This window comes from Pleurodeles waltl, chromosome 6, assembly GCF_031143425.1.
Source record: "Pleurodeles waltl isolate 20211129_DDA chromosome 6, aPleWal1.hap1.20221129, whole genome shotgun sequence".
Lineage (NCBI taxonomy): Eukaryota > Metazoa > Chordata > Amphibia > Caudata > Salamandridae > Pleurodeles > Pleurodeles waltl.
Window position 1 is genome coordinate 1,327,657,862 of NC_090445.1, and position 27,547 is coordinate 1,327,685,408.

General features: G+C 42.4%; 1 protein-coding gene across 1 annotated transcript in view; it reads left to right on the forward strand.

Annotated features, from left to right (window-relative positions):
• The first annotated feature begins 1,993 nt into the window (after positions 1-1,993).
• Positions 1,994-27,547, forward strand: part of LOC138300835 (DPY30 domain-containing protein 1-like) — a 67,808-nt gene continuing 42,254 nt past the window's right edge. The window contains exons 1-2 of the mRNA XM_069240644.1: positions 1,994-2,107; positions 19,689-19,880. Coding sequence (XP_069096745.1) covers positions 19,728-19,880 — 153 coding nt within the window. The 5' untranslated portion in view covers positions 1,994-2,107; positions 19,689-19,727. The remainder of the gene's footprint in view (positions 2,108-19,688; positions 19,881-27,547) is intronic.

The following is a 27,547-nucleotide window of genomic DNA, read 5'->3' on the forward strand; positions in this document are numbered from 1 at the left end:
CAGAGTGTGGGGCTCACAGGTCACGGTACAAGCAGCGGCTCAGTGGTGGTGTCAGATGGCAGCGGCGGTGAGACCAGGGTTGTGTAGGGAAGCGGGGCAATGCGGCTCCGTGCGGCATCAGCAGGTCACGGTGCGGGCCAGCAGTGACGTTGGTGGCGTCGCTGTGGTTTTTTCCCCCCCAAACAACACAAAACACACAGTTCCCAGTGCTGTAGGCAGATCCAGCTCTTCTCCTTGGCAGAGGTTCCTCTTGATCCAGAAAGATTCTAAAAGTCTAGGTTTTTGGGTCCACTACTTATACCCCTTTCTGCCTTTGAAGTAGGCATACGTCAAAGGAAAGTCTCTGTTATTCACAAGATCCTGCCTTGCCCAGCCCTGGCCCCAGACACACTCCAGAGGCGGTGGAGACTGCATTGTGTGAGGGAAGGCACATCCCTTTCAGGTTTAAGTGACCACTCCTCCCTCCCCTCTAGCCCAGATTGCCCAACAGGATATGCAGGCTACACCCCAGCTTCCTTTGTAACACTGTTTAGAGGGAATTCACAACAGTCCATCTGTCTGTTTGACCCAGATGTGGAATGAACAAACAGGCAGAGGTACAGAATGGTTTAAGCAAGAAAATGACCACTTTTTAAAAGTACAATTTTCAAACAATTTAAAGACCAACTTTACCAAAAGATGTATTTTTAAATTGTGAGTTTAGAGACCCCAGACTCCATATCTTCATCTGATCTCATAGGGAAACTGCATTTCAAGCATAGTTAAAGGCAGCCCATGTTAACATATGAGAGGGATAGGCCTTGCAACAATGAAAAACAAATTTGGCAGCATTTCACTGTTAGGACATGTAAAACACACCAGTACATGTCCCACCTTCAACATACACTGCACCCTGCCCTTGGGGATACCTAATGCCTACCTTAGGGGTGCATTACATGCAGTAAAAGGAAAGGTTTGGGCCTGGCAAGTGGGGACACGTGCCAGGTCAAATTGGTAGTTTAAAACTGCACACACATACACTGCAGTATAAGGTCTAAGTCCTGTTTACAGGGCTACTTGTGTGAGTGGCACAATCAGTGCTTTAGGCCCACTAGTAGCATTTGATTTACAGGACTTAGGCACCTCTAGTGCACTTTAATAGGGAGTTACTAATAAATAAAATATGTCAATCATGGATAAACCAATCACCAATACCATTTATATGGGGAACACTTGCACTTTAACATTGATCAGCAGTAGTAAAGTGTGCAGAGACAATAAACCAGCAGAAACTGATTCCAGTATACCATAGAAATATGAGGTCAGTAGGCTAAAAGACATAGGAGACGGCAAAAAGCTGCCAGGTCTAACACCACGGAGTACTGCTTTGCTGAATTTTAATCATCAAACAACCTAGCAGTGTCAATCCTAAGAATTTTCAGAAATTGAGATGTCTGAATTTTGACACTTTTGTTCCCTGTTAATATTAATTTGTCTCTTAATTTCCTCTTTTTGTTTTCTTAAAACAACATGCTAAAAGAAAACTACGATGGTTCCGCAAGGTATCTATAGAACTGTTCACTTTTTTATATCTGATCATTTACTCTCATGGGACTGCCTAACACGTGGAAACTATTTTGTAATGCTTGCGTATTCACTTAAAATCAATTTAAAAATATCAAATGACAGTTCTACGGGTTTTAAATCTATTCAATTTATGATACAAATTAGCAATTTGCACACACTGTCATAAATGGCCGCGAATGCATCTGTCCTACACATACATTGAAAAGTCCGATCCATTAAAAAAAATATATAAATCCAATGTATGTTTGGTGGTAGAACAATTGTTGATGAAAGATGGTTTTCACTGGTGCACAATTCTAGGTCATGGTCATCGCTCTCTCATATCATCCTGCTCATTACGCGGCAGGTCTTTCTTTCCGCGTCTAGCAACGGAAGTTGTTTTCGAAGGTAATACAGCAGAATACCGCCTCTACTGGTTTACTTCGAGTTCATGTTTCTGGCCAGGCACTAAAAAGAGCAGCGCAGGAGCAGGAGACTTCCGGTCCGTTGCTAGGCGATTGTACACTTTCAGTGGCCGCGAAACGGGCAGAAGAAGAGAAGGGTAAGAAACAGGAGCACTAACTCTTGCTCTGCTAGCACAGCTACGCTTAGATACGGAGAAAAGCATGCGAAACAGAGAAAAGAGGGTCATGGGCGCACCGATCCTAAATGTTGGAGGCTTTTCCACAGAGACGGTGTATTAGGCAGAGACTCAGAGGCATGAGAAGAGCGTGAATTTGAAGCTCTCATAACTGTTTTTTTCAAGTACAGCGCTTTGAATGGCGTTTCAGAAGTTTCTAAATCAGCCATATAAAGACCGAACGTTATTATTATGAGGACACAAGTAAAAAAATAGTTTGGTGGGAGGAGCGTAATTTAACTATCATGTCCACTTCGATGTGACATCACTTGTGGTGACGTCACATGACGTAGATTCCCAGAAGTGGTCTCACCCCTAATATCAGTGCTTTAAATGGAAATATGGAAGCGCAGAATCTCGTTATTTAGAGTAGCTGTGTATTCCTGTGAAGTACTATCCCATTATATTCACTGCTGCAGTGCTATGTGCAGGTACTATTTCCCTTTCAAATGAAAGAAGGGCAGGTACTCAGTGCCGAACAGTACCTGCCCATTTAAAGCACTGCCTAATATTATCATGCAAAAGGGAATAAGCTGATATTACAGTTAAAGCTTAATTGCTAGATGTACATATTTACTTAAAAAAACAAAGGTTAGACAGAAGTTATAGGTAGGTTCTAAATTTACTCGTACAAACCATAGAAATTCAGCAGCTAGAGTTATTTCAAGTAACATGCACAGTTTTTTCCAAAAATGTTTCATTGATATTTTTATTGATGTAAAAGTTGTAATGAGTTCTGTATTATCAGGGGCAATTAGCAGTGCATGGCAAGGGCGCGACTAATAGGGCAGGACTTATAGTTACTTCAAATAACTGAAACTATAACTGCTGAATTTCTATGTTTTTTTACAAGTAAATTCTGAACTTACTGTGTTCCTGTAACCTTTGGTTTTTCAAGTGAATTTGTATGTTTTTCTAAATTCAATTTCCTAACCATAACGCCCCTGGAACCTTTGTTTTTTTTAGTGAATGTCTTTGGTCTTTTTTAACGTAAAGTAATTTTAATTACTATACGTGAATCCAACCACCGCCAAGCACGGCCTTCGCCCGTGTGCAGCAGGGGTTGGCTGCATGGCCAGGCCCCAGGCCAACCCCCATAACCACCCAACCCTGGCCATGCATGGCCTTTGCCGCATGGTCTGTCTCTGGGTGTGAGAATAGGTGTGAGAGGGTGTTTCAGGTCAAGAGAGTGTCTCGGTGTGATAGGGTTTATGTGGGTGTGGGTGTGAGTGTGTCTGGGTGTGAGTGAAGGTGTAAGAGGGTCTCTGGGTGTAAGAGTGGGTGTGAGAGTGTCTCTGTTAATGGCTGCTTGAGTGTGTCTGAGTGGGTGCGTCAGTGTCTGAGTGGGTCTTTGTGAGTTGGTTTGTCAGTGTCTGAGTGGATCTTTGAATGGGTGAATTAGAGTATGAGTGGGTCTGTGAGTGAGTGCGTCAGTGTCTGAGTGGGTGCATTTGTTTCTTAGTGGGTCTATGAGTGGGTGAGTCAGTGACTGAGTGGGTCTGTGAGTGGATGAGTCAGCGACTGAATGGGTCTGTGAGTGGGTGCATCAGTGCCTGAGTGGATCTGTGAGCAGGTGCATTTGTGTCTGAGTGGGTCTGTGTGTGGGTGAGTGAGGGTCTGAGAGGGTCTGTGAGTGGGTACGTCAGTGTCTGAGTGGGTCTGAAAGTGGGTGTATGACTCTGAGTGGGTCTGTGAGTGAGTGCATAAGTTTGTGAGTGCTTCTATGAGTGAATGATTAAGGGCCACATGTCAAAGCATTTTTCTAGTCGCAAACTGTCCGATTCGCAGAATCGTCCCGTTTGCGACTAGAAAAATGTTTTTGGGGATGTACAAAGTCCAAATTGCGATTCGGTAACATGTTATCAAATCACAATTTGGGTTTTGCGTTTTGGTATTTGGAAGAGGAGTGTTTAGGGTGTCTCTTCCATATACAGATTCTGAGTGGTATGTATGATTGTTTTGTGACCATGAATGCTGTGGCAAAACAATCGCAGTTAACACCAATTTCAAATTGGTGCTAACCCATTTACAGACAAGAAGGAGTCCCCAGGGGACTCCTTCCCCTTTGTGAATGGAAGCAAAAGTATTTTTCCAGAGCAGGCAGTGGTCATGTGGACCACTTCCTACTAGCTGCATAAAAAATAAAAATAAAACTGCTTTTTAAAAAAAGCAGTCACAGACATGGTGGTCTGCTGTACCCAGAAGGCCACCATCCTTGTGAGTGCAGCCATTCCCAATAGAGCCGCAAACTGCAACCTACCACATTAATATTGATGAGGTAGATCATATGCAACCCTGTTTGGAATCGCAAACAGTGTACTTAACACTGTTGTACATTTTGTTTTGTGACTCGCAATTTGCGATTCGAAACGGATCGCAAACTGCGAGTTGCAAAACAAAAGGTTGTACATCTGGCCCTTTGTGTATGAATGAGTCTGAGAATGTGTTTTTGTTTTTTTTAATGTTTAAGCCGATATTCGCAAATTCGTTACAATGTTACACAAGGGGTCCTCCTTGAGCATCGCGATGTATTAGCTAATATCGCGTGTCGTGGAAAAAATCATTTAAAATGAATAATTTGACCCTCAAAGACCGATAGAGCACACCCCTGGGGTCAGGGAACCTCCATCCTGACCCCTTATACCTTTTTTTTAATTTTATTTTTCAGTCCAAGGGCCCGTGTCTCATAACCTAAAATGGCAGTCGCAACTTTCTGATCAGATTGCGGCCAGCCATTCACAGCATTCCTGTTGGCGTGTGCATTCGCGAATTCACTGCGATAATCGCAAAAATGTTGTGATGGATCCGTGCATCTAGATATACAAACGTATTTTCCCTTTATTATCTCAAAAACTACTGAACTGATTTACACCAAATAACAACAAGCACAATCTGCGGAACAAAATCTAGCTTTCTGCCAAACTTGGTATAATTCTGTCCAGCGCTTCGAACTGTAGTCATGTTCAAAACTCCAGATGGGAATTAACATAATAATGATGATGATTCAGGATTTGTAAAGTGCGGCAAATCATCTGTGAGGGTCTCAAGCCGTTGAATTGTAGGCATGGGGAGATTTAGTAATTTGGCCAGAATCACAGGATGTTGAGTTGGGTCCGACGCTGAGGCTCGAACCTGGTTCCCCCAGCTCCAAAGGTGGCAGCTCAGGCTGTTACGCCTCACCCTCTCCCTAAACATACTTTTTTGATTCCCCCTGTTTTCTCAGCCCCTGCTTGACAGATCATCGCAAAACTTTCCATGCGCAGCTAGAATCATAGGCACACTTATTTTGGAAAAGTTTGTGAAGATTTGTCAAACTGCGCCAATGTGGACCACATGAAAGGGGGTCTGAAACTGGGACAGTGGGTAAAAGGAGAGGCCAGGGGCACTGTAAAGGAGGGAACCGGCCTCTAATAAGCTAGTTGGCACGTGTAATTGAGCTTATGAGGCATGGAGTAGGAAGGTGACTTGAGGGTATCCGGCGAACCAGTGTTTAAACCACAACGCTTACACCATGTAAGGGTTAAAGGGCCGCTATTATAGATTAGGTCTGTCAAATTTATAATAACCTCTGCAACAAGCCGTAAAAACTAACCATCCTCACTAACACATCACAACCTCCTAAACACCACCCACTCTCCTCTAATAAAGCTTACCCCCAGAGATGACTCTTCGCCTCCCAAACCTATAGCCAAAATCCATTACCCCTCTACCCTTGCGTTGTTACCCTTGGACTTCCATCCCTTTGATACTTGCTCAAAATCCATGACCTCTCATTGCTCTGCTTTCGGGCCCCGTCCTAACCAAGAAATGCCTTTTAACCAGCCGAGCAGGAAAACCCGCAGGCTTTTTCCCGCCCCACCATCAAGAAACTTCTCCTCAACTGTAGCACTAGTCCCAGAGCCCCTCCATCAAAAGGTCAGCAATCTTAAGCCTCAATTCCAACAAGCAAAACACATTGCCTAAGAGAGACAGACGAGCCTGTCTAAAAAGGGAAACATCATCCTGAACTATCTCCTTATGTGCTACAACTGAAATATTCAATTCTTTGCAAAAAATCCTCATCTCTCTATTGACCTTCAATTGTTTTTCTATGGCCCCAGGATTCCTCACACCTCACCAATACCTTCTGGGCACCAACTCTATCCAGAAAATATGTGTGCCATCCCACTTCTCTTTAATCCTTGCAATATCTACCTACATTGCGTTCAACAACCCTATTCCTGATAAAGAGACCAAATCAATCTCTCCTAGATGCACCACCAAGTCTGAACAAAAAACAGTTACTAATATGTTAGATAGTACACCCAGCAGCTCACCCCATCTCATGCCACTCCCGCTCCTCCCACACCAAACCAAAATTTGAGCTCTGTCCAATCTCAACTGTCGAACAGAATACCTCAATTCCGCATGTTTTGCTGCTCAATGTACAAACCAGTGCCCAACTATCCAAACTGTGGAAGTGCCGCTGCCGGGACCTGCCACACAACCTGAAAAGAAAAGGAAAATTACCTAAAGAACATGCACCTAGCATCCATAACACAGGGCAAATTCACTTATTGACCACAGTTTGATTATCCACATGGAAGCCTACATGCCTATTAGACAATGTTTTACCCCAAAACACCAGAGCTACTACCAATTGAAAAAACTCCAAAAAGCCAATATACTATATATGGCTGATTTCCATGCTGTAGGCCAAACCTCTGCTGCCCAGTGGCCATCCCAAAAGACTCCAAAACCATACCCTCCTGATGCATCAGAAAAAACTTGCTTTTGCCACAACCAATCCACATTGTTTCTCCACATAGTCACACTATTGAACTCCTTAGGGAAGGAAATCCACATCCTGACATCTGCCCGAATACTGGCACGGAATCTTATCCTGTGGTGTGGCAAAACAGCTACCTTCACTGTGAAACCAAGCCGCCTGCAAAAAAGCATGTCCAACTCTCACCAAAAAACGAGCAAAGTTTAAATGACCCAAAAGAAATTGAAAGTGTCTCAAGTCAAACTTGAACTTAGTCAAAGCCTCCTCCAACAAAGAAATTAACCTTTTGTAATTTGACCTCAGGTAAGCACACCTCAATCCTGTGGGAATCCAACTCAATCCCTAAGAAATGAATGCATGTGCTAGGACCCACCGTCTTTTCCGGAGCTAAAGGAACACCCAGCTCTGCCATAGATGCTCTAAAAAGATCCAAACCTCTCCAACATTCATCTGAGCCATCTTCGTACCAAAAGAATATCATTAACATAGTGTGTGACGTGATGCACCCGCTCCGGAATTGGAAAAACCACTGCAAGAAAGAGCTAAAAGTCTCAAACAATGAACACAATACTGTGCAACCCATCTATAACATCCTCTCTATGTAAATAAAGCCATCAACTGCAAACCCAACAATGGACATTTTTCCAGATGCACTGGCAAAAGCTGGAAGACAGATTGAATATCAGATTTCACCATCTCTGCTCCAACCTCACTAGACTTAACCAAAGCAATAGCCTCAGCAACAGAAACATAATGCACTACAAAATCTTCTTGCGCTATGAAATAATACACAGACTGTCCCATGGACCAGGACAAGTGATGAATCCGTCTAAATTCACCCTGCTGTTTCTTGGGGACCACACCCTAAGGGGAAATGGTCAAATCCGGCAGGGGCCAAAAGGTAAAAGGCCCAACAATATTCCCCTGCGACAATTCCTTATTGAGCTTGGCCCTCACTAACTCTGGACTCTCCAATGCCGACCTCAAATCTTTTGCCTATCTCTGACCTCGGGGCCCTCGATAACACAAACGAAAACCAACTGAAAAAAAAAACATTACAAACTCTTAACTTCTTTATGCTTTGGATAGAACTGCAACCAATAACTTACATTTTTTGAAACTTAATAGGAATAGGACCCTTTTCCCACCACCTGTTGCATTTGACCTCTTCTCCTATACCCCCTCTGTATTTCCCTGCCATCCCCTCTGAGCCCACCCCACAAAACCCTGGACCAGTGGATGGTTCCCCCCAGTTGGAGCAGTCATGCCTATATTTACATTGGAGGTGTGTACATGCCCCTCTGTTAAAGGACCAGCATGACCCATTTTGGGAAACTGCCCTCTCCCGAGACTCCACTTCAGTAGCCTCTACCTGACACCCAATACTTCCTCTCACCATATAAGGCAAATCCATACCATTAAAATCCCAGCTTCCACCACTGCAGCCTATGCTGACCACCTTACCTAGCACCCCTAGCTGACTATTGGCCTTATGAAGAGCTCCAGTTGCCACTGCCCACCTCTGTACTTTATTTAGCATGGGGCTGACCCAGCTGAGGACCATCTGCTGGACAGGGTTAGGTCAACCCCCAGCTTGAACTGGCAGGCACATTACTAAAAAATACGCCTTGGACCACTTCTGTCAATGGCCATGTTCCTTCCTCTTCATCCGATTCAATTATTGCAATTGGATAGGTAAAAACAGTGGGCACCACCGTCTTTGCGGGCGCCCCTTATTTTCTTTCCTCTAATGTGTGGCGCTGATTCCAGTCAGCTGCCGACACGCCACAAGGGCCCCTATTACGTGCTCCATCATCTTCCCTGGGAGCAATCTCTTCATGAAGAGAATCCCCTTTACTGCCCTTACTGGGAATCGTGCGTCACGGCAACCTCGATGGAGCCCTTCCCCGCCCTTGACGGGCTGACTCAGCAGTGCTCCCATTCACTGCACCAACCTTGGGCCTCCCCTCACAACAGCCGACCGCTCCTGACTACAGGCGACAGAGCGGGTTCGGCAACAGCTTCCCAGGCATCATTTTGAACAGGTAATGAACCTGCCCACCTCAGTCGCGCTCTTCTGCCTAAATGTTTTCTGTTTCAGTGAGGGGGAAGTACATGCAAAAACCGCTGCAGTCATTCCTTCGGCAGATGTCCTTTTGGGTCGTTTCAGTGCCACCCATGCCTGTTTCAGCACTCCCTCCTGCAATAAGTCCTCCCTACCTTCTTCACGTAACAACTTAAGGGCTTGCAACACTCTGTTGACAGCAGCCATAATTATAGTAAAGGACTGCAATTACCACTGAAGCCACTAATAGTAATCAATACTCTGGCCTAGCTGTGATGACAGTGACTAACCACTCCCTGCACCTGGGTGTGACAATGGCCAAAGAGGTCTCCCACACCCTCCACCCCCTTAAAAACCCTTATTATGTCCCACCTACAATGATGGATGACCCAATAGCAACCCTGGAGCACAATGGAATGCACCACCATGCCCGACTAGCCCGTGGGGAAAACCGGGTAAGCCCATCTGTCCCCAAGCTACCATTGTGAAGTATGATGATGTAACCAACAAGAGGAACACGTGAGGTAACTGAAAGTAGAAAATGCTCTTTGCAGAACGGAAGATGTAAGGGGAGCACTAGAGCTAAGAAAGATCATTAGTTAGTGGGAGAAATAGGAGAAAGAGTGGTTACAGTTGGTTTTGCGAGACCGACTTCGATATAAGGGCACCACAGTTTACAGTATTAGTACCAAGATTGTGGAACTGTTTGACCCTATATCCTTAGGGGAAACTTATGTTTCCTAGCCTGTGGCTGGGCTCTACCAAATAAAACCTGCGGACAATTTAACAGCTACTTCTTGTTATGTGGAAAATTTGGGACTTTCAGGAAGTTGACATGTAATATCGCCTAAGTGAGAATGGTGACTGAACTTCCAAATTCACTCACTCATCCACTTATACATTCCTCTCAGTGAGTTAAGTACTACCTCCAGAGATTTACCTCTAACCTGCATGTCACTTATGCCTTAACTGTACATGTTCTCTGACCAATGGAAGCGTGTACAAGTCTGCCCTGCTGAATCTGTTCTGTTGGGAATTGAAGATTTCACTTGTTACCTTCTGTGAGAATGGGAAGCTTGCTTTGCTACTGGCATCCTGTACCAATTCTATGTGGAAACAAAACGTGCACTGCTCCCGCCTGATTTGTATGTGTCATGTGATGGGAAATGATTGCACTGTTTCTGCCCTACTTATATCCGTCCTCTGAAGGAGGGATGCTTGCACTGTGTCTACCTTAAGTGTATCTGTTGTATGAAGAAGGGGTATTTCCACTGCAGGCCGAAGGTGTTCCCACTGTTTATGAGTTAAGAACTGATATATAGAATACACTTTCATAGCATGCCGTATGAATGGGAACTTTTCACATTTATTGATGTGACAATCATGTAGTCCAGAAGAAGTTCCTGCCAAAAAAAGAAGCAATGTTCAATTGTCAAAACATGTTAACAGAAAAGAGAAGCAGGGGCCATGGCTCTACCCTCTGTTTTTAAACTTTAGATAGTATAGATATTTGGGACCTGCAGTGTGGGGCTATACTAAAGTCCTCCAGTTTGTCAAGCAATGTGTGAAAGATCTTTTCAGTTATTCTGTACCTGTTTCTTTGGTGACGGCTGTTTGTTTTGCTGTACAGTGCTGGTGTAGTAGTGCAATTGGATGTTTACAGTGATAGACGCAAAGCCAACTGATTAGGTTTATCAAGGTTGGTAGGTGGGATTCATTAGCCTGTGTGAGTACATACATCTGTGGTAATTCTGTTAGAGGTATGGCTCTTTTCTCAGGTGTGTTGTTCTTCTTGTATGTCTATGTATATTTACAGAAAGCAACAACAGTTCTTTAACTCATCTCACTCCCTGTTTAGTGTGTTAGCAACCTGTGTTATACCTGTCCTATATGTGTGAGAGAATCGTGTGATGTTTCTCCTGCTTCTACCACCTGTCCTTTACTTATTCTTTGCATTAGGGAAAGAGGTGCTGCTACTTTCCAGGTTGTACCTTTGTTGTGTTGTGAAGGTCGGCATAAAACTTTTCACTACAAAAAGACAAACAATTTGTATTACCAATGCTCTTTTTAGTGCATGATATGGAAGAGAGCATGAACACTCAGACACTATCAGAGCAAAGTTTTTTTTTTTTTTTTTTTGGTTTCATGTGTGAAACAAGCAGATTTTGAAAAGGACTGGGTGACTTAGTAACATTTTAAAACATACCTGACAAGTGGTTCCATGTCATGCATAACACCTTAGATCTGGCATTTTAGGCAAATTCACTTTGCATTTTGGGGCTTTGAACCCATTACAAATCTTAAGGCAAAAACACAAGTCCTACTATGCAAGATGCTGTAGGCTGCAAAGCAAGAAAAGGCAGATGTGTTACTGTGCACTTGACAGACTAGTGAAATGGGTAAAAAAGAATTTGTTCCTGACTAGTCATTTTCTTTGAGGGTTAAAGGGCCCAGTGAGCGAGAGAGCAGAAATAGACTTTTAGGTACAAATAAGAACATCTCACTGCTAATGGTCTGGCATTAACACTCGGGGCAGCAAAAGTTGAAGATATTGTTTTTCAGAACAATGCAAGCAGCAGAGACACTAAGAAAGGAAAAACAAATTGCTGGCACATCTCTTCCCAAGAACCTGCCTGTGACCCTCTCTTGAAATAGTGCTGCACTTGCTTCTGGTGCTGCCCCACGAGGGCTCCCAGTGCTATAGAGTCAGTTTTGTTTACTGATTTTGGTTCAAGGTTCATAGTGCCATATAAATTAATACATTCAAAGGGATAAGGTGGCAGAGTGTGCAGTGAAAAGGCCAGTGGCGGCTCCTGCTAATAAAAAGTGGTGGGGCAGCACAGGTGATAATAATTTAAAGAAAAAAAGGACTTCACTGCCACTCACTGCCTCAGTGCTTCTCTGCTCCTGGCAGTCCATGGGCCACATTGCACAGGCTCTCAGACTCACCACTCAATCCAGATGCTGCTGTCATACTGGTAATGCTATCACCTAGCAAGTGAGAAGTGCCGGGATTGGTCTGTGCAGGCTGGTCTGATGCTCAGGGGCCAGGAGCACATGCCTTATGTCAACCTGCCTGTGCATTACAACCTAGAGAAATCTAAGTGTGCATGTTGGTTTGTCCATCCTAAGATGGCTGGCCAAACCGACATGCGCACTTGCAGTGCCCCCCACTCCTCCTCCATGCTGTTGTCCTTAGAGGATGGCCCAGTCTCACCCTAGATTGGCCCAGACCTGGCTCAGTCAGTGAAAAATATAGTGATAATAAATCTGTTTTATCATCATTTTATTTTTCATCTGCTGGCTCTCAGCAGTGGGACGATGCTCCTCCACCATAACAGAGAAATCGCCCCTGGATAAGGCTTGAGATAGTTGTGGGTATGCCAACGGCAAAAAGTTAGACAAGAGTGTGCACAAGAATAAGGCACTGAGTTGGATGGATGAAATTGGACTTGTGCCTGGTTATTTGAAAAGTTGAGAACACAGATAACATGAAGGGAGTGGCACTTACATAATCCTGCCTACAACCCTTTGAAGCAAAGGACCCTCTAGACATGTGTATGAGAGAGTGGCTATTTGCCAAGGAGTGGTGTAAAGAATCATTCAATTCTTCAGAGTAAGATAGCTCTTTATTGCAGCCATAAGTAAGTGCAGTAGTCCCTCTTCGAGTCTAAAACCAACTGACATATTCAAATATTTAAATTCTCTAATTAAATGCACAACGACAATAGGGGGCACCATGGTAAGGAACATGACACATTACACGTGTAATGAGAGGAAAGAATTACATAACTACATGCTGACCTTATACACCCCTCCCCCCACATTATTGACCAATGATGACATTATATATTTACATTATGGAACACTTTGTACAAAGCAACAATAAAGGGGTTGTGATACCTGTTGCTAGATTTAATATGATTGCAGAATAAGTCTTAAATATATTTTAACTTGCAAAAGTAGTCATCGAAATTCCTTTAGGAAATAATCCTCTGGCCAAATCTTCTCTGAATGACATTAGAACACTATTCTTGGTTGGCCATGTTAATCTGATTTTACCCCTGAATTCACTCTGGTATTGTAACTGTGATCATCGATCTCTCTCTACGTTGGTACGGTACTCATAGAATTCTCTATAGTGGTATCATAGTTCACTTATTCCTTATTTTCTTCATGTATGGTACTGCGATCCAGAACACTACTATCATCTTATTTTAACCCTGAACTACATCACCATCAAAAACTCCTTCCCAAAAGAGGTTCATTACAAACATCATTCTTGTTACCACAACTATATGGTGGTAAATGTCTTGCATGCCAGACTTTTCTATCGCTGAGCATAGCATGATTGGTTAAAACCATTACAACTTGGGGGTGGAATCATTTCTCTCTTACTTATTTTGGTGCCCTTAATTACTCAATCCCATTGCCCTTCCTGCACCGTATTTTTTTTTTTTTTACTCCGGCATTTCATAATATTACTTTTTGTTCACTGATCATACTTTTCTTATACTTTTTCTAACAGCTTCAGGAGACCACTGTTTCTGCTCCACTTTATACATTAATCCTAAATTGTCCTTAGTAAATGGGATCCTTTGTCTTATAGTACTAAACAGACTATAAACAGTCACTCTATTAGGAGTAATCCTAAAGGCCTAAACCATCTAACTTTGCACTTCTTTTCTTATCCACTCTTGTTTGCTAATTGCATCACTCCCTTTATCGCTATCTAAATTCTCTCTGTGGCTGCATTCCAACTAAAGTAATATAGGGAAGTAGGTATGTGGATAATAAAGTTACGTCAGAAGAAACCTTGTGTATAATTTTATTTAAAGTGTGCGCAATCGTCACTTATTATTCTTTTCAGCAGTCCTTCCCTTATAAATATCTAGTCTAAAAATGTCACTACTGCTTTAACATCAGCTTTTCATATAATTTCTACATCTGCCCATTTCAAAATATGATCCTTCAATGGGATAATGTATTTTAATTTCCTTCAGTTTCACAAATTAGAACCATGATGTCATTACCTGATACCTCCCTCGGCATACTTAGTCACGACACAAAGTTGGCCTGAGTGACTTTCGATTTATCAGATTACTCATATTCCCCCAAAAATGTATTCCTCATGTAATTCTTTACTTCTAAAAGCGTCCCAGACTACCAGTACAGTTCTTTATCTCTTTTTTTGGTCTTAATGTTTACTGAGGGCCTGATTTAGATCTTGACGGTCGCATCGCCAGCTGCGTTGGTGGTCCAGAGAAGACCACCAAGTCGACGGTCTTCTGCCCGCCGTATTTAGATGTATTTTGGCTGAGCTGAAGACCACCACAACAGTGTGCTCTTCCTAGCCGTCAGTTAGGTGATTTTCCGCCAGCTGTATTTAGATGTTACAGTTGGACAGGCAGTGTACTGGCAGCGGTTTTCTCATGGTGAGCGGACATCGTTGGACCCAATGGACATCGGACAATGCCAGTGACCGCAGAATACAGGTAAGTCTCTCTCTCAAGCACACACACACACTCTACCCTTCACACATGCATCACCCTGCATCGCACACGACACAGCCACAACAGCTATGCACCCATCTACACAAACACACACACACACAAGCACAACTACACACATCATGACAGTAACCGCCACACTGCATGCAGCAGCACAACATGCACAAAAACATCTACACCAAATCCACCTACCTCACGTTATCACATCCCACTCATATACACTTACTCATACAGACACAGCTGAAGCACAGCATGACAGATACAGATACCCATGCAATATGCACACATCAGCACAGTTGACAAATGTTAATGTACCGTCATTGTGGTGCCAGCATTAATTTGGCAATGAATACTGATGCCATAATGACAGTTGTGTATCTGTTCGATATGTGTTGTGTACCAGTGTGTCCCCATCCATGTCTGACCCACCCGTGTCCCTGACATATGCACGTCACAGTAATTTAAATAAAATTGCTGTAACATGTATAAGGTTGGCAATGGTCCAGTGGCCATGTGCAGTGCCCAGCCAATGCGGGTTGCCTACCTTTGTGTCCTGTGACAGGGCGGGTAATGTCTCCTCCAGGGTACTGTGGCAGTGGCGGGGTCCCATTTCTGGTCCTGCCCAGCCGGAAACTAGAATAGGAAGAAAAGTTGAGTTTTCTTCCACCTTTCTTCCCCAATCTGCCATGTCAGAAGTGGAGGTCAGACTGCCACTTTTTGCTTGGGGGTATGGCACATCCGAATCTGCTCTGTGATAAGTGGGGCTGGAGTCACGCCGTCAGGTATGCTTTACTGTGACACAATGGCGGCAGATGGGAATCCTTGGGGGAGTCAGCCGACTCAGGTGAGATAAAGTCTATGGGACCACCAACATCTAAATACGGGGGATGGACAGTCATGGCAGCAAACTGATCTTCAGTCGAAAAACAGACGGCGGGACTGTTACCTCCAACATCTAAATCAGGCCCAGAGTTACCCTCGTTATTCAATTGTATAAAAACATTTTATTAATCCTTCTGGATTTCTTCAGTTAACAGGTTCTTTACTTCCAAATGCACCTGTTATTTTTCCTTAATACCATTCCCTTCTTGTCTGGCCAAGCATCCTTTATATACTTCTTGATTTCTTTAAGAACATCGTCTTTGCCATACCCTTCATCCCATTCCTCCTTATTAATTTCTTGTATTTGCTTGCTGTATGGCCAACAAACTTGGTACTTTTCCCATTTATTCTTTGCCCGTTCCCTCTCGGGTAATAGCATCCTATAAACACTGCAACTTTATTTTTGACCTGTAGAACGAACTGCTGCATATTGTTATAATGTAATTGATCGTTTGGTAGTATGTGCTGATGCATTACTAAGCCACTCGTAGTGATGGCCTGTTAATGGCTTATGATCACATCTTAAAACAAATTTAGTTCCCCAGATGTTTCTGTGGAAATGTTCCAAGCCGTCACACATGCCAAGGGTTCTTTTGCCATTACTGAATACCATTCCTCTAAGGAACGAGATGCATAAGCTATTTCTACTTGGCTCCCATGAGATTCAACTATATGAGTATGGCGCCCAGCCTTTTCTAGCTAGTGTGTAGTGAATATGATCCTGGCACCATGCTCTATTGTTGTAAGGGTGGAGCACTGCAGATATTCTTAAAGTTTGTAAAGTACTCTTGACATTTTTTTCCGTCCATTTGAATTTTACCTTGTTTTTCAAGAGGTGTCTCACTGAATCGTTTTTTTAGCAACATTTTTATCATACTTTGAGTAAAAGTATGCTGTTCCTGGAAATGACCTTATACGATCCTTATTTTTGAAGACTGGTGCATCTTGTATGACTTCCTTTAACGCTTCTTCGGGTTTTATTCCCTCTGTACTTACTTTATGTCCCAGATATTCACACTTTACAGTTCAAATTTGCATTTGCTGTACTGTGCAATTAGAACCTTCCTTTGACGAAAACTTAAATCATTTAATCATATATCAGGCTCTGTTTTGTTTTTACTCAGGAATATGATGCTATTCTGGAAGAATACAACACTCAAAACAATCTTTAAAGAGTCAGCTCATCATGCTGACCCCAAAAAGGAAATTGTTAGCCAATTCAGTTTCCTTCAGTACTTCCCTGTTTTTGTTGGAATATTTTGCACCTGTCAATAATAACACAAACCGTCGTGAACAATATGCATATATATCTGGTAACACATTTACAAATATACTTCCACCTTCTGTTAGTTTGTGCTTTTTACTTGCTTGTAAACCTGTATCCCTTCTATGCCCAGAAAGTGAAGGAGAACGCTTTTCTTTTTATCTGGGAGTATATCCTCACTTTTCATAGTTGATGTATAGTTCAGGAAATATTTGTTCTTTACCGCAATCCCATAAGGGGGTTATCCCTGCACAGGAAGAAACACTTGAGTAGTGATAGTAAGGTAAACATCGGAGCCATAGTCTTAGTAGAGGGATTGTTATAAATCCAACCTTCGCCAAGTGATTGATTATTTCAAAGTCATCACAACTACTCTTCAGTTAAACATAGACCATATTTAAGGGTTCCTGTTAAATGAAGGTAAGTAAAATGATTCAGCTTGTAAAACGATGCTATAGGTCTGTTACTGGTGACCCCACTTGTATAATACGTTCTCTTTGTCCCTTTGTGTTGTTTTGTTAGGGATGCCCCAAAAAATGTCTAAAAATATATCCAACAATTGACAACATTGTACTCCAATGATCGCTCGTTGAAAAAAATTGAGCTGATATGTCTTCTGTGTAATTCTGTGAAAACTGCTAATATAAAGTTTCCACCTTAGATAGGTTAAGGTAAAGTTTCGTTTTTTTCCTAGATACTGTTGTTCCCATCATTTGTCTGATGTTTGGGGTTGTTAATGTTGTTTCTAATATTGCCGAAGCGCAAGGCCATCCATTCGTAGCCTTGCGAAATGCTTCAGCCTGCCTGCCGGTCCATGAGCTTCGTAATTTTGCGCTGCACTAAGCAGGCGATCTTGCGCAGCTCTTCTTTATTTCCTGCGCTGCTATATTATTACCTATATGTCGCAAGCCATTGCAGCTCATCGTGATGGACCTTAGGCCGTTAAAGACCCATGCTCGAGGCTTGAGCGCGTGAGCAGTGCTGTGCGACACGGGTTAATCTATTAGATAATCAGCTTGTAAAGTTTGCTTTCCGGAATCACAAACTTTTTTTGTTGTCTCAGATCCAAGCTAGACCTAAGATCCTCGATTAGTTCGGAGATCTTTTTAAAAGTCTTACTAGAATTTGTTATAGTAGCTGTTAAATACGGTATTGATGTGGCACAAGTGGTTCTTTTTGGAATATCGTCAGGGCTGTGCCTGTGGCCAAATTTGTAACGAATCCCTCAAATCTCCAGAGTAAATTAGTGATTTACTGCAGCCATAAGTAAGTGCAGTGCAACCTCTCCAGATTAAAACTCAACTGATCTGTTCAAAGATAGTCACTAGACAAGGAATACAAAACAGGAATAGCGAACTTTGGGCCAGATGTACCAAAGGATTTTACCCATTCTGTGTCTATGGGAAAAAGCTTTCGTACATATGGCCCTTTGTGGCATGGAACAGGTTGGCATGACAGATATTTACTGAGCTGCATGCTAACACTACAAGTGCGTATCCCAGATAACAGATCATCCACAGTTATGAATGGTTCTCATGAAACTGGCACCCAGATGCTCTGCCTTGCCAAACGTGTTGGTCTGTCAGAAAATAAATGACCCACATGTATTATTACCAAGTAGAAGCAGTGGTGTTTAGTAACACCGCAAGGCAGGCCAGTGGCTTCCAACTTGCAAGAACTATGTCAGAACCAGTATATGTTGAAAATGTATGTTCTGCAGATCTAAAGGCAGTCAGAGAATTGACACATGTGCCTCTATCTAGGCAACCGCTGCTTAAAGTGGTGATACCGAAGCTGCCTGGAAATTGGTAAAGTGGGGTGAAGGTAAATTATTGTCTGTGGGCATTGCCAATATTTAGTAATATCTTAATGGAAATCAAATTCCACACTTAACCCTGCTTAGCTGTATTAGTTGTAACGGTTGCCCCTTGTGAGGCACATACACCATGCTTGTCTATTCCCCTCACTATATCTGGAGTTTATTTAGGAAAGTTCTATTTGGGAATATAAACCATCCATATGTCTTCACGAAAAGGGAGCACCCATTTAAAGGAACTTATGTTTTGCTTTTTATTCCACAGTGTGGAATGGCGGTTGATAAGGTGGGGCTGACATTCTATACAGTGGGCCCATTATTTAGGAAGAGACTGCAAATCCTTCTTAAGCTGTGTATCGTACAAGTTCGTTTCTTTAGGAAGTAACAGAAACTCTAACTAAGAACTCACACACATCGCCCTAGTAGTGAGTTCAATTGTTCCGCCATCTGAGGTGGAATGTCTAATCTTGAACCCATGCCTGTGCTGTTAATAGTAGGATTTGAGATCTTGCCCAGTTTATCTAGAGACCTTATCTAAAACAGCCATTAGAATGGATGGCCTGTCTTTTAGGAGAGCATAACTCATCCCTCTATAAAGACCTCATACAATGACAAAATTAAATGTTTATATGGGAAGGAATGCCTTTAAGGAAATAGTGATTTTATAGGAAGCAGGCCAAGGACTCCATAGCAATAGCAAAAATCAAGTGAAAACTGGGGAAGAAGATGGAGGAAAACCTGCCTAGTACACCAGCTTATGACAAACGCTTCAGGGAGGCAGTGATTGATGCACAATCCTGCAGAGCCGTATGTATAAGAGTTTGGTGAAAGAGATGAAGTAGCGCCTACGATGGTTATTTGAAGGATAGTGTATAAAAATGCCACTGCAGTGAAAAAGAAGCTCTTTCTGCATTCAGAAGGACCCAGATAAGAGCAGTGGGGTAATGCAAAATTATGTAACCCCCCCACCTGCAATATGGATAATGGGCTCCTGAGTCTCACAGATATTCATTGGCCTGTGGTTGAACAGGCAGCCCCTGAAGGGTTTGGAGCTGGTGCGCTCATGTGCTGCAGAGGCTTGCATTACACACCTGGTCCAGGGAATGGCTTGAAACTCAAATGTGCAAGGTCTGGGCAAGGGAACTTGTTGTTTGTTAAAAGCCAAGGGCACACACTCACAGTGTGCTGATATTCACAGATCCCTTTCCAGTGCTGCTGTTGCTGTAGAGGTGCAAAGATGGGGATGGATTCGGAGTACCTAAAGAAGTGCCTTGGGAAATGTCTGGCAGAAGGATTGGCTGAGGTGGCTGAGGATCGCCCAATGGATCCCATTGAGTATCTGGCACACTGGCTGTTCAAATACAGGAAGAACTTAAATGAACGAGAGCAGGTACAAAACTGTAAGCAGTATAATAGTGTGTTGCTTTGATTGTAAATTACAAATTGCACTACTTGTACTTATTCATGTGAATGCCTTCTCCCATCTGCTTGACATATTTGGTAATAAACATTAATACATGCATGCATTTTTATTATGATTGTATGGAAGAGTTTCTAAAGCACTACACAGTATTTCTAAGCTGATTTTGAGACCGTTTGTCAATTGATCCATGCACAACACTGAATACCCTGGGCAGGGGGCGGGTGGGGGTTTCTAAGCAATGCTAACTTTCCTTTTAAAGATAAAGGGAAAGCTTTAGGTATATCATCTACCTGTGAAAGAGGAAATGATTTTAGTACAATCTTAAGCTAGGGAAGATGTCTTATTGTGGTAATAATGCTGCAAACAGGACAAGTAGCTCATTGGTTCATTGTTTTTTTGGCTGATCTTCAGTTCAAATTCTAAGATTCCATTGGAACTCTACATATGTCATATTACAGGCCTGTGGAAGAAGCATACTACAACACCTCCTTTTTTTTTACAAAACAAAATAATTTTTAACATATGCATAGTTATCAAACATAAAACATGTAGTACTCTAAAGCATTATAGAAAATACTATTTAACAATTTAACAGATAGATGCCTCAGTCCATGAAAAAATATAAACATGCATTACAAATACAATTATAAACGAATAGTAAACGAATATGTGTATACAGTATATATATATATAACAATATAGAAAATTACCACCTAAGTTTATAACATGTTGCATCCAATCCACCCAAATGTCCAGAGATAATACAGAAGACACGAAAATCACAGTTCAAACCTTTGTGGAGCTTTCACCATTCTATCTTTTCTGTGTGGCGTTTTCTGGTGACTACAGTTATCTTCCAAGGCCCCTTCTTGACCCTCCAATCTGAGTGTATCCTGTTCTGGCAATTTATATACTCAATATATTCCACCAATCTTTCTTTTTGACTCTGACAGCGTTGCAAGATACAGCGTTCACTCTCATAGGAGGACCAAATTTCAATAAACCTTTAGATAGTTTACATGTGTGTGTGTGTGTAGAACTAATCCATTCACCCACTTGTCATTTGTTCCTCTACCTTTTTCTATAATCATACCTTTTCTTTCTGTCCAAAACCTCTTTGGGCTTGATCTTGAAGTGTTTATTTTCCTCAGGAGCAACTCATAAACCCCACTTCTTCAGCCAAGCAGGACATGTTTTGAATGCTTCTATTCTCCCTCTCAACATCTCAAACAGACTCTAGAAATGCGGATGGATGCGGTGCGGTGTGCCCATTACATACTTTGTATCACCTTCATGACATCCATTCTACGACTCACTGCCCATTGTATGCACTCCACCGACCTACAATTCATCCGTTCTACAAAACCACTTGTTTGAGGATGATAAAGAGCATCTCTTTGATGAACGATATTGGGTTGCCGGAGAAATTCACTAATTTCCTTTGAAACAAATTGTGCTAAATTATCCAAGACTATTTCCCTTAGAAAACCGTCCCTTGGCAATGTTTTGAAAAAACTTCACAACCTCACTGTGTTAGGTTCTGTCATTAACTGAACCTCCCACTATTTACTATAATAGTCTACTACCACAGCAGCAAATTTGTATTTGCTTGTCAAAACATAGAACGGCCCAACGAAATCCACTGCTAGTTTCATCCATGGTCCCTCCGGTAATTCCACTAGTTGACATGGAGGGGTATATGTGTTGATCACCTTATCACTCATATAAAAAATTACACACCTTTTAACCACCTCAGATATTTGAACATCCATTGGATTATCCTTTTTGTATTGGTTTGGTCAAGATGGCCTTCATGGCCCAATTCGATCATACATGTCCTCAAACCCTCTGGAGGGATGAACTTGTCACCTCGCATTTTCATGTCCTTTTCTTCTAAGGATAATTCCACAGATATTTTAACATAAGGTTGCATTTCACTAGGAAGACTTAACTCCTTGGGCCATCCCTTCACTATGTATGTATTCAACCAATGCACTCAACACTCATTTGGATTCTTTAAACCATTCCTCATCAGAGAGTCCTCCTCGTGAACATACATCTACAGCCACAATCAAACACTCTTCGTATTCCTCTGGCCTATCAACTTCATCAATCACTATGGGCATTTTTGATCTTGACAACATGTCTGATCTAATATTTTTCCCACCAGTATATACTCTGCCTTAAAATTGTACTATAGTAATTTAGAGCTTCCTGGGGTATGATTTTCAATAACATTGCCACTAGGGATATAGATGAGGGGCTTATGGTCTGCCCTCAATCTAAATGACATGCCCCACAAGAACCTCTTAAATCTTTCGACTGCCCACAGCAAGCTAGTAGCTTTCCTTCAATCACTGAATAATTATTTTCACTGTGCGTACATCACAAGAAGTGAAACCTACAGTACATTCTTTGCCTTGACACATTTAGGTAATCATTCTTCCCAAACCACACAATCGTGCAACAACTGACACAATGCACTCTTTGATAGCATCAAATAAAGTTAGCATCTTCTGTGAAGCAAGTTCTTTCTTAACTTGTTCAAATTCTTTTTGACATTCTTGATCATCCAATAAGATAGGCGTTGCCTTTCTTAACAAAGATCTTAAACATTCGTTAGCTGTAACATTCTGTACAAGCTTCGAATAAAATTCACATAATCCTAAAAACTACAAGACCTGGTCTTTGTTAGTAGGACTAGGTGCTTGGATAATAGCTTAAATTAACCCAGGGTGTGTCTCCACCCTATCTTGAGAAATTACATGCCCCAAATACTCAATGGAGCTAGTTGCAAAGCACATATCTGTTTGCTAACTACTATATCTTCTCCCTGCAACTTTGTCTGAACCACATTTAGATTTTGATCATGCTCCATTTTTGTTTTACCTGACACTAAAATGTCATCCTAAAAAACTACAGTGCCTCCAAAGCCCTTTCAGAATATTCTCCATTACATGTTGAAATACTGAAGCCAATGAGGCTAATCCAAATGTCATTCTTTTCAATTGAAAAGTGCCAACCGAGGACACAAAGGCAATCAGGTGTCAAAAATTGATATCTAACTCCACTTGGTGATATGCTGAAGCTAAGTCTATTTTTGAAAATATGTTGCCAACTGAAAATATAATTATAATATCATCAATTCTCTATAAGGGATGGGAACCTATCTATATTTCTTAGTCGGGCTACGTAAATCCACACATATCCTTAAAGCCCCGTTTTTCTTCAGTGCTACAACCACTGGAGGTAAGCGATAAGCTCATTTATTTACTGTAACCCTCAGCTCCTCGGAGTCTCAACTGATCTCCAGGACCAACAACCAGCTCAAATCCTAGCATTCCATTAGAACGCATACATATGTCATAATACAGTCCCTTTGAAGAAGCATACTACACTTATCTCTGCTTCGGCGCATTACAAAGCTGAGCTCTTCCTTACCTGTACCACAGACAATATTCTTGTATGCTTTCCCCATAGCAGATTATGTTTAACTTCTTAAATTTAGCCATTTGTGGAAGGGCAATTCAGCTTTTTCTCATGATCTTGAATTGATGGGTGTAGTAACTTATGATGGTGCTGGGAAAGCTCCTCACTCTAACAATGATCTCTTATAAGCCTGGTAGAAAGATAAGTTAAAAAGTTACAAAGAAGCCAAGATTTTAAACTGTTTAGTGTCATTTCGTAATGAAAAACTCTGATTTCTGTAAACAGGGCAGAATCTAGAGGACAATCCACTGTTTGAATTTCCTTTACCATACTAATTTTTCAATGTAAGAAATTCCATTGGCGGTTTCTCCAATTTAGCATTTTCTCCAGAAATCTAAGAATTTTAAATTACTACGAAACTCTAAATCAGGCTACCAGAGATACTTTTACCATCGAGCAGAACAAGGGACATGTAGTCTCTGACATAGTCACATGAATGTGATTATTGCCTGTCAAAGGACTCAGTGACAATGTGTGAAATCATTTTGTTTTATAGTTAAAGTTTGGGACATGGAACAGAAGATTATCATATTCTATTTACAGCCTGGATCAATTTGGTTCAATAAAGAAGATATTAGGCCTTTTCTTTCGGTCATGAGGCTAATGGAGACTACTAAGCAGAATCAGTGTTTACTATGGTTATTCCTCCTCACCATCCCTTATCCTAGTTACCACTGCTTGTAATGTTTAGCCAAGACTTCTTTAGTTACCTTGAATCTCTAGTGGTTGCCGTGGTTGAGGAGCAGAGGCTTACTCTAGAAATGGTTAGAGGACTGCACCCAGATGCAATCTAACTTGTTAGTTGTTACTCTCACTAAATATTATTGTCCTGTCAGACGTATTTCTTTGAAACAAATCTAATAGTAGTAACAGAGTTTAAAAAAAAATGGAACACCGTGATAAAATCACACAAGGCCTATAAAATAACAGTTATAGTGTTATGACCTTAGACAAGATCATACTTTACACTCTCGAGGAAAAATATACTATAGTGTAAGGCTCTAAGGCTAATTTCCGAGTACTTCTCAAAGTATATATCAATGGAGGGCTTGCACAGTAGCATAAGGTCCTAGTCCTGTTTAGCACATTAGTCAAACTTTCATGGTAGCTCAGCATGTTTGCCATAAGCTGGTGATGAAAAGTAAAAATTGGGTGAGGGGTTGAGCTTTTTCCACACTGGTTTATCTGTAAATTATTTTGAAAGGGATGCCTGTGCCACAGCAGCTCCCTGGATTCACCCTTAACAGTTGCAACCTAATTAGGGTTAGTTGATGCCAAGCGCTTGGTTGTGATAATGTTTTTAGCTGGGTTCCCCCGTGGATTGAAGTCTTCAAAGGTTATATCTCAAAATTGATTTTGTTTTAGATATATTTTATTAAGTATGCTTTTAAACAGGAAACAAAGCCAATAAGGCCAACAGTATACCAAATAATGACAGAAATACAAATAAAAGTAAAAATGTCTGCATGTACATACCCCCCCCACCCAACCCAGCAACCATCAATTGAGCAGGATGTAAATCTACAGATAATAATCAATGTCCCACAAACCCCCCAGCCACCCTTAACCTGTAAACGCTTTGGTCTCATCCTCCATCAATGAGCACAATGGTCGAACAGGTTCCAATCCAATACCCTGGTAATCCGCCCATGTCTGCTATATATTGGGGTGCTCCTGGGGGAACCCTCTTGCTTTATATACTGCCACTTCTCTCCCCCTTCAGTGGTCTATACTATTCTTCCACACGGCTAAGGAAGGAGGGGTCGCAGCCTTCCACTCCTGTGCTATGACCCGTTTTGCTAACTTCAGGCCCAGGTACAAAATAAATAAGCAATATCTATTACCACCTAAATCACTGGTGAGATGTAGCAGGGTCAGTTTTAGATCCATGGGCATCGACCAGGTGGGAACTTAGCCCAGACAGACTGCTGCCCCGCACTAATATTCCTGTAGTGCCGGACAGCTTCTGACTGTGTGAATAAAAGTGTGAATAAATGTGCCTTTGGTGACGCAATCACTCCCATGAGCCAAAGTCTATGTTGTGTAAAGTAAATGCTGTGAAGATATTTAAGCTGACTTATTTGGCTGAATTATTTGGCCTTGGCAGCTATCACAGCCATACATGGCTCCGCCCAGTGCCTCCGCCCATACCTCATTTTTGAGAAACCCAACATCTGCCTCCCATGCAGTTTTGAGGGCCCAAAATTCATTGGGTTGATGCCTTATGAGTGTTTGATATATCTGTGCAACCTTATGGTCCTCCAGGTCACCCATCAGTAGTTTACTAGTAGATTGATTTCTGGCAGGGCCATTAGGTCTGATATACAAGGAGTCAGAGAATGGCAGAGTTGGAGATGGAACTGACTACGATGAAGTTGATATTCTGTTTGTAGAGTTTGGAATGACTTTAAGACTGTCCCATGCATCATGTCCCCCCAGTGTAGAAATCCCAATGAGGTCCCACTTGTGGAAACCCTCCAAGGGAGGTCACCTGCAAAAGTTGGCCACCTCTCCATAGAGGCATCAATTCCGTCAATTTGTTACACCACCCATCTGTCAGAGGGAGGAGCGCCACACGGTAAAGCTCGCTCTCGTCACTGGGAGAAGATTATTTTTGTTGCCACTACCATAAAGATCCGAAAGGATATGTGAGTCTTCCATTGCCCATCTCTTGGATGCAGGGTTGCCCTGAACACCATACCACCACTCACTGATAGTCAAAAGATGTGATGCATGATAGTATGACTTTATGTCCGCTGCCGTGATTCGCCCACAGCAGGTGGTCTGGAAGCATTTACTCCGCGCAGTACGTGTGATTCCCCCAGTCCCGAAGGAAAGGAGTTAGGATGGCGTGCAAGCAAAAGAACCATTGTTGTGGAATATCGTTGGGGAAGTTCTGTAGTTGATATAGAAACCGAGGCAGGGACATTATCTTAAAGAGCTAAGCAGCTTGTCAGTGACAGCGGCAAGACGTACCATATTTGAACATCCTCCCATAGATGAGCCAGAGCCGGCTCAAGATAACGTGACCACGCTAGGGTGTCATAAGGGAATATGAATACACCAAGATATATAAAGCTGTCCACTGCCACCTGTAGGCCAGAAGCCCAGTCAAGAACCTGCCCCCCCACCAACCACTGGGAACACCGTGGACTTCGATAAATTGATTACAGACCCAAGGTCTCCTGAAAAAATATGCATGATTAGCGGCACCTGGGGTCCAGATTCTGCCGGGGAAAAGAGAAAGAAAAGGATTTTGTCCGCATATAACGCTATTGCATCTGATAGCCCCTGTTCCCATTCAAAGCCCTGCACCTGGGTATCCAATCTTACCCATATGGACAAAGGCTCTATAGCTAGAGCAAATGGCAAGGGCATCTGGGGTCAACCTTGTTGTGTCCCCCGCTGCACAGGGAACAAAGCCGCTCAGACTGATCCAGTTATATCAATATACAATATTTTGAGGTAAGAGAAAAATTGAGGGCCAGAGTTAAGATGTTGAAGTAAGGCAAAGAGGTTGTCTCAGTTGACGGAGTCAAAGGCCTTGTCAGTGTCAGCCCAAAGGACCACCACTGGGGCCCCAGTCTGTCGGCGAGCGCCAGCGCATTAGTGAGGCATCGAATATTGTGGTGAGTGGGGTGATGAGGCATAAACCACGCCCCCACCGGGGATCAAGAGCATCAGTTGGTTTGCAAGTGCCTTAACCATGATCTTTACCTCCAGGTTCAGCAGAGAAATTGGGCAATATGAAGAATACTCATCAGTCAGCCGGCGCTTGTTTGGGAAATACAACAATCTCCATGTGGCACCAGTCAGGTTGGAGTACTGCAGAATTGTCTGCAAAGAGGATCACTCCTAGCATGCTGTCCCTCATATAGGGGGTTATTCTAACTTTGGAGGAGTGTTCATCCGTCCCAAAAGTGACGGTAAAGTGACGGATATACCACCAGCCGTATTACGAGTTCCATAGGATATAATGGACTCGTAATACGGCTGGTGGTAAATCCGTCACTTTTCCGTCACTTTTGGGACGGATTAACACCTCCTCCAAAGTTAGAATCACCCCCATAGTCTTTTTAAAATTTGCATGGGAACCCATTGGGTCATGGGGCCTTTCCTGTGTTCAAACCCACTTTGGCCAATGA